This window comes from Hemiscyllium ocellatum, chromosome 25 (assembly GCF_020745735.1).
Source record: "Hemiscyllium ocellatum isolate sHemOce1 chromosome 25, sHemOce1.pat.X.cur, whole genome shotgun sequence".
NCBI lineage: Eukaryota > Metazoa > Chordata > Chondrichthyes > Orectolobiformes > Hemiscylliidae > Hemiscyllium > Hemiscyllium ocellatum.
Window position 1 is genome coordinate 8,196,653 of NC_083425.1, and position 12,105 is coordinate 8,208,757.

Genomic DNA, 12,105 nt, shown 5'->3' on the forward strand with positions numbered 1-12,105 from the left:
GAAACTATTACACATTTCCTGACTGCAGCAGCTATTGCAATGCCCAGAGTAAGAAAACAAAAGTTATCAGAAGTTTGGAGGGGGGGGGGGGGGGGAGAGGAGAGAAGAGACGGAGGACAGAAAAACACCTGAAAAAGAATGTCACCCAACCACTATCAGGACTGATACAAGTGAAAACAAACTGAAGGGAACCAGAGAAATAAAACTGCAATGAAACAAATCAAAACAAAAATGTATTTATAAGGTGGAGAACATACAGGAACATATTTCAAGTTGCACATGTTCATCGATAGCTGGTAAAATGCTGATAGCAAAGTTTCATAACTTTTCTGCATGTGGGAGGGGTAAGGAGGAGAGGAAAAATTGCTTTGAACAGAAACATGTAAATAAAGTGATGCCACTCTGCAATTGTATTTCCAGAAGAAAAAAAAAGTTAGAATATTAGAATTTTGTTTGTGTCATCACATTTTAATGTAAACATCAAATAATGTACCAAAATTAAAACTACAATAAAAGCTATGAAGTTCAACACAGTTGTGTAATCCTTCAAAAGAAAAAAAAGCCAGATTTAAAAACATTTACACATGCATAGTGAAGTCAAATAATAACTTTTTCTTTTAAACTAAATTCACACTTTTTAAAAAGTTAATAATCTACTAAGCACCAGCATATCTAGATTTATTTAATCTTCATGATTCAATTTTTAAAAAATCTATCAAATTAACTGTAAAATGAGCAAAGCTGTCAGCTTGTCCCAGAAAGCAACTAAAACGCAGAGCATGTGTGATGAAGGTGTGCTTATGTTTACTGCAGTGATTTCTGCCTTTTTATTTAAAAAGTAAAAGCTTTGGGTCTAAACTGAATTTTAATATACATGTGTGTATGTTTATGCAAATATATATCCTATTTTTAAGTTAAAAGCAGTTTGTTTACAATAACACTTTACACAGAGTAAAATCTTTCAATTGATCAAAATGCTTCTGAATGAAATTAACATTTTTAAGAAACTTTGCTTGAAATGAAACAAATTTTGTTGTCCTCTTCCTCGTGTAAGCTGGCTATGTCTAGTACAGAGCCCCAGCACTGTATACTACTATATGTCAGCAAAGTATTCTTAAAAAGTGACTCAAAAATTAATGCTCTGCTTAAAAACTTTTTTTCCCATTTTTTTTCTGAGCTGATACAAGATTTACCTAAGCATATCAAAGATTTTTTTTTGTTTTTTTTGTCGAAAGAAATAAGGTTGAATTTAGGAATCTATGATCAACGACAAAGTACATACAGTAATGTAAAATATACACAGGATAAGACCCTTCTGACAAAATAAAACAAAAAAAAACAAAAAAAATTCCAGGAAGTTTTGTCACAGAAATTCTGAATACTTTTAACAAACTATATTTCTGACTGTTCTGACTCATTTTATTATCTAAAAAGCAACAACCTTTTTTTTATTTGAAATAAGAGTAATATCCATTGCTACCTGATGAACTGCCTATGCTAAGTTCCTGAAACAAAGACAGGGGGTCGCCATTTTTCTTTGCAGGCTCAGGTGGAGGTTTAGGCTTTGGTGGAGCCCGTAATGCATTGGCATACGACATGACTGGTTTGTTTCCACTTGCTTTCTGCTGGCTGCTGGACTCTGTGATCTGGCTGTTGGACAGGAGTGGGGGAAACTGGCCAAGGTGCTGGAGCACATTGTAGTTGAACGAGTTTGCTGACAGCTGCGATACATTCTCTGGCTTTAGGTGCTCTTCTGGGGTTCTTAGTTTCTTGGATTGAACTGTAATCAAAACAAAACAGGTCAATGTCAAAGTGGTGTAAAGGATTGAGGTAGAGCAAGAGCAGGGCTCAATCAAATTGCCACAAATGTGAAATGTTTACACCATTCCCACAACAAGCCTTTTTTGGGTAGTCTCTTACTTTCATGTTGGAGCAGTTTTTAAATGTTGCAGACAGATTAATAGGAGCATTAAGGTTGGAATCTGGTAACAAATAAATTGACACATTTTAGTAAATAATAATCTGAGTGGACTCCCTGATGGTTTCGGTGAGTGAACGCTCAATTCAGGAAGTAGGGGGAACAAAATCTAACAGCCTTGTAGGCAAGTCCATATACTGATGAGCTGATATGTGATTGGAAAGGCGTAGGGCCACAACAGTTAACTGCAATGCATCTGGTGAGAGAGGGGAATTATAGTTCAACATTTCTATAAATGCTCCACATTCATCAGTGCATGTTGGGTAAGGACAAACTTCAACTCCCTGCCTGAGTCTGTTCACCTTACATGGACACCATTAGCTCACACATGAAGCACTGGCACTTGGACAAGGTGTGAGAGAGCTGTCAGCCTATATGAACCAGCACAAAATGGATGTTAATCTTTCTCAAAATTCCAGCTTAAGAACATTGTTATACGGGAATGGAAGGACACCAGTGATACAATGTTTCATTACACAAGCCATGAAGTCAGAAGGTCCTCTGCGACAGAAAGCATGCTTGGCAGGTCCTGTGAAGGGTCAAGTATGTGGTCATAAAGTATCATTGGTACTTGGAGCGTGAGACCCACAAAACCTACACTTTGGAAGAAAAAGGTGTAGAAAGGGTATTCCTCACTTTAAAGGAAACTTGCAAGATCAAACAGAAAAAAACAAATATCGACTGACAGCTTAATGTTCCATGGTGTATGGGGTACATAGAAAGGAGGGCCAAAGAAGAGGGAGCTTGTGGTTAAAGATAAAAATTACAAATGTACTTTGGGGGGATATTCCTGGGAAAATGTCCAGTGAAGTTATATGGATGGAATTGAGAAATAGGAAAGAGATGATCACCTTGATACTGTAGATCTCCAATAATTTGTGAGAAAGTGAGCAGTAAATATGTAAGGAGATCTCAGATATCCGTAAGAACAATAGGGTTGTTATGGTAGGGGATTTTAACTTTGCAAACATAAAGTGGAATGTCATAGTGTTAAGGGCTTGGATGGAAAGGAATTTGTTAGGTGCGCACAAGAGCACTTTGGAGAAAACAATCACAATTCTATTAAGTTTAAAATATTTAGGGTAAAGGATAGACCTAATCTATAAGTTAAGTTCCAAATTGGAGGAAGGCTAATTTTCATGGTAATCAGCAAGAAGCATTTAAAAAAAAGACAACATGACTTCAGAGACAGTCCTGTTATAATGAATGCTAAAGCTGGTAGGTGTAGGGAACTCTGGATGACTTAGAAAAATTGAGGTTCTGGTCAAGAAAAAAAAAGGCATAAGTCAGGTACAGACAGCTGGGATTGAGTGAATGCCAAGAGGAATATATGTACAGTAGGCATATACTCAAGAGGGAAATCAGGAGGGGAAAAAGGTAACAAGGTAGCTTTGGCAAATAGGGTTAAGGAGAATCCAAAGAGAGTTTACAAATACATTGAGGGCAAAACAATAACTAGGGCTGCTTTAGTATCTGAGGGGTTGCAAATGTTGCTGAACAATGAGCAATTTTTGATGAACATTGAGAGAAGCTGAATTTTGAAGCAGCGGAAGATGGTCAAACATAGGAAACTACCCTCAGCAACTCCAGCAGAGATGTCCTGGACCCGAAATGACTCATGTCTGACAACAACCACCTTCCATTGTGCCAGATATGGTATTGCCATTGAATGTCAATGGAATGTGGTAAGATCCAGTCTTACTGGTGATGTCTGGGACTTGTATGGTGTGAATATAACTTCCTACTTTTCAGGTCAAGATATTGTCAACATATTGTTGCTGTGCTTGGGCACAGACTATTCCAGTGTCTGAATCTCAAAAGGTGTTGCTCACTGTGCAGACATCAACAAGCATCTCTAATTCTGACTGTATGACAGAAGGTGGTTATTGCTAAAATAGTTGATGATAGTTGGTCCTCAGGAACAATCATAAGGAGCTCCTGTTATGAAATCCTCGGACTGAGATGATTGATCTCAAACAACAACTATTTTCTTTTGTGCTATGTATGTCTCCAACTATCAATGGGAATATTTTGAATCTAATTCCCACTGAATTTGGCCAGAGCGCCTTGATGTCAAAAGCGGTCACTTTCAACTCTCCTGCTTGAACATATTCTCAATGCCCCTCAGCTGAGATCTGTAGGGAGGGTGAATGACAATGGGTCCTGGCAACAGCAAAGTATTGGATACAGTTATGACCCCTTCACCCAATCAAATCACATGCTTGGACTCTTATTAGGATGACTTTGGAGACTTGGCATTGTGGGGCAAAAATCTTTAAACCCAACTGATTTAATATTGTATGTCCTAACTCACTTGCAATTTGTGTATGACTGTCAGTTTAACTTCACATTTGAACTAATCCATAGGTAGTTCTTATGCAATCAATTGACATCCGCTTAGAAGTGGGTTCAGTGAGTCCAATCTGACTTCTTTGAGAGCTGAAAAATTATGACATGATTCTGGCTTGGGCCTCAAAAATAGTCAAAGAGTGTGGGGCTGGAAAAGCACAGCTAGTCAGGTAGCAACCGAGGAGCAGGAGAATTGACGTTTCGAACATAAGATCTTCAACAGGAATGAGTGGGTGGCCTAAGGGGGCTGAGAGATAAATGGGAGAGGGGTGGGGCTAGGGGGAAGGTAGCTAAGGATGCGATAAGTAGATGAAGGTGGGGGAGAAGGCAACAGGTCAGAGAGGAGGGTGGAGCAGATCAGTGGGAAGGAAGATGGACAGGTAGGACAGGTCAAGAGCCCACCTATCCGCTTCTTCATTTACTTATCGTATCCTCAGCTACCCTCCCCCAGCCCTACTCCCCTCCCACTTATCTCTTGACTACTGCATCACTCAGCTTTAAGAATCACTTTACCACCTCCAACTCTTTCACATTATAGGAATTAGATAACAATATCAGTGCAGGCTGAATGGTCCCCACTATGTCATAACAATTCTGAGAGTCTGAAAAGTCTCTGAATATCAATTATGCTTGAATTGACATAATCTAGCTTGCACTGATATCCCACAGCTAACTGGAAAGTAAAACTCACTGCAATTTCATCCTCTTCACCAAAAATAAAAATGACTTCAATTTGTGGGAAATGACGAATCCTGATTTTATTGTACAGATTGTGATTATTTCAAGAATGTATGTTGAATATTAATCAAATACATGCTATTATATTTTCTAAAATCTGACAGCAATTAGATTTCTCAAGACAATTGTTACCATCAAAATAATTTTGCCTCAATATTCATAAATTCAATTTATTTGTTGATTCAGAGACATGACTGAATTGTTTGTATACCCTCGATTACAAATAGCATCTATTACAATTAGTTGATGCAGAAAAGTGCAGAATATTTATTGGAGATAATTAAAAGGCTCTGCAGATTTCCTACCTCATTATATTCTCTGAAGGAGGCAGTCTCTATTCTGCTGATCTCTATCTATTGTTAACAGCTTCCGGCTAAATCACTTCAATTAATTGTTTTCCCAAAGACATTTCAGGATGTTGATTTTTGATATACAGGACAGGAGATTCAATTAAACTTCAGACTGCCAGGTTTTCCTCTAGGAACTGCTGCACTGTGATATTTTCCCTCCAAAGCTCTTGAAGTTTTTTTCCAAATTTACAAACCTCTGTTTATGAATTGACCTATAAAATGTTAATAACAGAGCTCAAAGGGGACTGAAATTAAAGACAAGGATTAAAAACCTTTGCAGTTACCTCAATCTTAATTTAGCAAACCCAAAAAAATTTGCTAATCAATTCTAATTTATTCTTTAAGAGGACAGGGATATTGCTGATGAGGCCAGTATTTGTTACTGATCTTTAATTGTCCTTTAGTCGTTGGTCAAAAAATGTGGCACTAGAAAACCACAGCAGATCAGGCAGCACCCGAGTAGCAGAGGACTTGACATTTCCAGCATAAGCTCTTGGTAGTGGTGGTGGTGGTGGTGGTGGGGGGGAGGAGGTGGTAGCTAGGAAGGCGATAGGTAGATGAAGGTGGGCATTTGCAGTCCTCATTTCTCCTTTAGAAGATGGTGTTGAACAACTGCAGTCTGTGGAGGGTAGGTACATTCAGAATGTTTTTAGGAATAGTGTGTTCCAGGATTTTGACATCACAACAGAAAGTATGGTATAGAATTTACAAATGGTGGTGCTCCTGTGTATCTGCTGCCCTCATCTTTTTAAGTAATACAGATCACAGGCTTGGAAGGCGCTATTGAAGGAGCCTTGGTGAGACTTGTCGATGGTGCACATCTCTGTCACAGTACATGGTGGACAGTGCGAACATGGTGAAAGTGGTGGCTCCAATGGCAATCAAGTGGGCTGCTTTGTCCTGGATGGTGTCAAGCTTCTAGAATGCTGTTGGAGTGCACTCATCCAGACAAAGAGTGTTCCAGCATACTGCCTTTAGATGGTGGAAATTCTTTGAAGAATGAGAAAAGCAAGTTATTGATTATAGAATTCCTCACCTCTGATCTGCCCTTGTACCTACTGTATTTATATAACTGGTCCAGTTCACTTCCGGTCAATGGTAAACCCCAGGGATCTTGGTGGTGGGGAATTCAGTAATCATAATACCATTGAAAGTTAAAAGGAGATGGTTGGATCCTCACCTGTTGGACATGTTTATTACCTACCATTTGTTACTTCTACTGATCAGCTTAAGTGATAACTTTTGAAAATGCAAAGTGTTTAATTTATTTTCTTTGCCCCTAACCTCCAAATGATGCTCGTAATCAACAGCATAGTTTCTTATCCAAACACCATTCATGCTAATGGGATGTATCTACATGTCAGTCCCTGGGAACAAACAGTGAAGCATAATTTCATCAATATAATTTTACCTCTGGACCTTTTTGACTGAGAGACACTACTTGGAACCCAAGGCATAGAGTTAGGTTTCAGCTCAAGTCTGTCCCACTAAAATTCAATTTATTGCTATTCTAAATCTCAGCTCCATTTATTCATCTTGGTTCCATTCCTCTTAATAATGTTGGTTAACAATTAAAAAAAAAATCACCATTTCCACTCTGTGCTGTCTCACTTGAGATAACACGGACCAGGAACTGAGCAAACTGAAACTTCTACTTGTGCCTGACTTTGTTGCTATCGCATGTTAATGCTCAGCATTACCCAACCAAGATGTTGCTGATATGAGGCAATGACGAGAGGCCTTACTAGAAAATACAAGTAATACTCGAGTAAGGATTTCACAAACTTAACTAGATGCTTGCAGTTAAAAACCACACAACACCAGGTTAGAGTCCAACAGGTTTATTTGGAAGTACTAGCTTTTGGCTCTGGAAGCTTGCACTTTCAAATAAATCTGTTGGAAGGCTTCCCAATGAAGGGCCTGTGCCAGAAACATCGATTCTCCTGCTCCTCGGAAGCTGCCCTGACCTGCTGTGCTTTTCCAGCACCACATCTTGACTCTAATCTCCAGCATCTGCAGTCCTCACTTTCACCTTTTTTTTTACTTTGTCCACCCTAGTTCAACACCGGCTCCTCCACATCATAGATTCTTGAATACATCTTGGGAAAATGTACAGTATCTAGGATCAACTCGATTCCTTTGAGGTGGGTGGAAGAGAACAGGGAAGAGCACTCGGTCTTCAGATGGGTAGGTCAGCGCATGAACACTTCAGAAACACAAGGGTCAAGCTACTATACCTAAAAGGTCCCGTGGTGCCACTGCTCTGTTGGAACCATTGCAGAGAATATTCTGGAAGGCGGCTGAAGAATTAGCATTCACCCACATCTCTGGAGATGTATAGTTGTATGACGGATGGTTGCTGTGATCTTGAAGCTCCTTACATTGATTAAGATTGCCTTGAGGATTACTAGAATCTTCAGGAAATGCTTGAACAGAACCGGCTGAAATTCTTCTTTGGTACAAAGGCCTTCCTGGTCCTCTGGCTTCATACTGTATGGGAAATCGTAATAACAGCAGGATAACATCGCATGACTTTCATTTATTACACAATGAAAATTTCATGGTACATATTTTTATTAAAAGCCCAACAATCAATCAATCAGTGAAATGTCAACTTCTAAAATGTTGAAAACAAAAAATTTTATGATTGATTAAATAATGTCAATATCTGATTATTTTCATTTATTAAGAGCAGTTCAGAAGTATCACCACAGCATCCAGGGTATTTTTTTGGAATGATTCTTTCTTGGGAAGATTTCAATTTGAGCAGGATCAAATGGGCAAGTGTAAAAAAGGGAGACTGAGGGATCTCCCAGAAATGGAGAACAAGGGATGAGGGTGAGAGAAGAAAAATTTGAATCACTCTTAGAGTCTCCTGGCTTTCTCCCACAAGTGCTATTGATGCAGTGTGTGAATAGACATCCCTCATCCTCAGACAAAGCTGTTAAAGAAAAAGGGACAAATGCAAAATTTGCCTACTCCACTAATATTCATAAAGAAAGTAAAGTTTAAGAAAAATCAGCTTTATTTCAAATCATTAAACTGACTAACACCAGTCAATGCATCTACCTTCGTCCCCTTCTTCTGTTTCAGCAGTAATTCCTCTAAATTCAAACTACTGCTCACTTCCCAAGCATTGTAGAATCTCTCACTTTAAAAGTAATTGCAACTCTTTTTATCCACTGCTTGAGTGGTTAGTTCAGTTAGACACGTTGAATAAATATCACTGATCTGCATCTTTCAAATAACTGATATTTACAGCACACTTATAAAGCACAAAATTTATTCCTGCCGAGACACAGAGTCCTAGAGACGTACAGCATGGAAACAAACCCCTTTGGTCCAACTTGTCCACGCCAGTCAGATATTGCAACCCAATCTAGTCCCACCTGGTAGCACCCGACCCATAACCCTCCAAACTCTTCCTATTCATATACTCATCCAGATACCTTTTAAATGTTGTAATGGTACTAGCCTCCACACTTCCTCCAGCAGCCCATTCCATACAAATACCACCCTCTGCGTGAAAAAATTGCCCCTTACGTCTCTTTTATATCTTTCCCCTCTCACCCTAAACATATGCCCTCTAGTTCTGGTCTTGCCCACCCCAGGGAAGAGACTTTGTCTATTTATCCTATCCATGCCTCTCATGATTTTATAAACCTCTATAAGGTCACCCCTCAGCATAGGGCATAGCTAAATAAAGAATCCAGAGCGGGGTGCTGGAAAAGCACAGCAGGAGAGGCAGCATCTGAGGAGCGGGAGAATTGACGTTTTGGGCAAGAGCCTTTCATCAGGCAAGGGTGATGAAGGGATCTTGCCCGAAACTTTGATTCTGCTGCACCTCGGATGCTGCTTGACCTGCTGTGCCTTTCCAGCTCCATACTCTCAACTGATCTCCAGCACCAGTAGTCCCCACTTCCTCATAGCTAAATAAAGGTTTATTTAATTCTGAAGGAACTTTAATTCCATTGACATTTTGTTAAACCAGCCCTTGAGAAAGGGCAATTAATTCTACATTATAATTTAAGCAGTTGTTCCATGCTGAAAATGATATTTACCCAACAAATGCAGCCAGTCAAATAGGCACTGTTTTCATGCTGGGTTTTGCAGACTTTAAAACATGTACACTTATTAAAGAATTTTTTTGGGATTGCTGCTACCGATAAAAGTATCAGATACGTAAAGTGGGTCTTGTATAGAAGTGTCAATGAACTAGTGGTGGTGGGGGCAGTTGGACAGCTGCTTAGAATTCATGTTATGTGAGAAGTAAAACCACTTGCAAGTTAACGGCCCTACATTCCTAGATTCAATGTTCAACTCTTGCACAATTTTGGAACTTCAGTAAACAAAACCAAGTTATAGCAGCATATGATACTCATGCCATTAACCAGTCAAAAGAAATTTTGCATTTGTATGTTGTTTATTGGAAACTCAGGATGAACTGAACAGCTTTGCAACCAATTGTACTCTCTGAATTTAATCAACGTATAAAACACAACAGAGGCTCTGCCGGTGTAGTGATAATGTCCCTATCTCTGGGCCAGATGGTCTAGGTTCAAGTCCCATCTAACCAATGTGTCATAACATGCCCAAATAGGTTGAATAAAATAATTACAACGCATAGCCACTTTACACACAAAGATCACACAAATCTGCAGTGAAATAAAATAACCAGATCATCTGTAGTTCATTGACAGATAAATGTTGGTAAGACTCATGGGAATGCCTCTGGTCTGTTTTCTAACAATCCAATGAAATCTGTTACACGCACGCGAGATGACAGACAGGACCTCTGTTGAACAGATCTGAAAGATGACAGTTCAAACAGTGCAGCACTCCCTTTGTACTGCACTGAAGTGCCAGCCTTGAATATGTGCATAGTCTGGGGAGTGGGAGCAGGAATCCTTGACCTCCCAGCATTCAGTTTAATTATGCGTTGACAGCTTTAAACTTCATGCAGCACTTTCAATGATACAATTATACAATGTATACACATGGTACACAGAATCCGAGAATGGTTACCGCATAGGAGACAGCCATTAGGCTTGTCATGGCTCCAACAGCAACTCAGCTACTCCAACTCTCTCTTCAATGTTTTGCAGGTACCTACCTCCACCACACTTGGGTGGCAACCATTTGTTGCTTAAAAATATCTTTTCCATATTTTGCCATTGGTTCTTTTTCTAGTCATCTTAATTCTGTGTCCCATAGTTCTTAACCATTCTGCCAATGGAAACAATTTATCTCCATCTACTCCCATCTAACGCCCTTATAATTTTGAGCACTTAATCTCCTCTTGACCTTCGCTTTGAGAACAGCCTAATTTCTGCAATCTATCCTTACAACTGAAGTCCCTCGTCTGCAGAACCAAATCTCTTAAATCTTTTTCTGCATTCCTCAGTCATGCTGTTCCTCGACTGTGGAAACCAGAATTGGACACAATACTCCAGTTAAGGCTGAATTAGTGCTTTATAGTGGTTCAGCTCATCATAACTTGATGTTATCTCTATGCCTCTATTTGTAAAGTCAGAAGTCACACAACACCAAGTTATAGTCCAACAGGTTTACTTAAAATCAGAAGCTTTTCGGAGCGCTGCTCCTTCATCAGGTGAAGCGCACACAGGCACAGAATGTATAGGCAGGGAGATGAAATCATTGTACAAGTGGTGTGAGAGAGTGTTGACAAGCTGAATAATAAGTTTCTGCAGGTGATCAAAAGTGTCAGACAGTGTGAGTAAAGTGTCAACAGCTGAATAGCAATTGAAGGGATTCCTTACTGTCTCGTTTGACACTATCACTTTGATAACTTGTTATGACCTCTCTACCTTAATTAGTTTGTACAATTTTGGATGACTTGTTCTTTTGGTTAGACCCTCGACATGCAACTCTTATATGTATCATGTTATTCCAGCCATTTGGTTTGTCTCCAGTAACACCATATTTTCAATTTTTTGTAATTATTTCTCTGCCCTAACTAATTGGATTATAGGTCATGCCTTTACTGGCTATCCAGTTGTTGACACTTTACTCACACCATCTGACACTTTTGATCACCTACAGAGACTTATTATTCAGCTTGTCGACACTCCATTCGCACCATTTATACAAGCTTTTGATCTCTGTGTATTCTGTGCCAGTGTGTTTCTCTTCACTTCATCTGATGAACAAGCAATGCTCCAAAAGCTTGTGATTTCAAATAAAGTTGTTTGTCTATGGCCTGATGTCATGTAACTTCTTGTCCACCCCAGTCCAACACTGGCATCTCCATATCATGGCTTCTATTTATAAAACTTACATCTATTAACTGTCCTCAACCTGCTCTGCCACCTACATTGATCTTTGCGTATTTAAACAAGTACCGCTATTGCTGCACACTTTTTAAAATTGCATACTTTAGTCGTTAAGGCCTCTCATTCTTTATAGCAAAATGCATCACTTCACACTTTTTGCATTAGTTTTGTTTGCCACGTCTCCTGATTTCACCATCCTGTCTGTGTCTTCTTTAAGTCTAACTCTGTTGTCTTCACAGCACTTCCAAGCTGTCAACCACAAATGCTGAAATTGTGATCTGCACACCTGGATCCAAGTCTTAAATAACAGCAAAATCTGACCTGGAGTTTAAGGCTGTCATTGAGCCTTGGGGTGCTGTTGATTAATATTCATGAACTGATGAAACTTTGTTTTGCA

The 12,105-nt window shown here is 39.3% G+C and overlaps 1 protein-coding gene across 6 annotated transcripts in view; it reads right to left on the minus strand.

Moving 5' to 3' along the window:
* helz (helicase with zinc finger) overlaps nucleotides 1-12,105 on the minus strand; it is a 293,579-nt gene continuing 281,474 nt past the window's right edge. For all 6 annotated transcript variants that reach the window (XM_060844736.1, XM_060844735.1, XM_060844734.1 and 3 more), the window contains 2 exons: nucleotides 7,653-7,905; nucleotides 1-1,780 (listed from right to left, as the gene is read on the minus strand). In XM_060844736.1, the coding sequence (XP_060700719.1) occupies nucleotides 1,449-1,780; nucleotides 7,653-7,905 (585 nt within the window). In that variant the 3' untranslated portion in view covers nucleotides 1-1,448. The remainder of the gene's footprint in view (nucleotides 1,781-7,652; nucleotides 7,906-12,105) is intronic.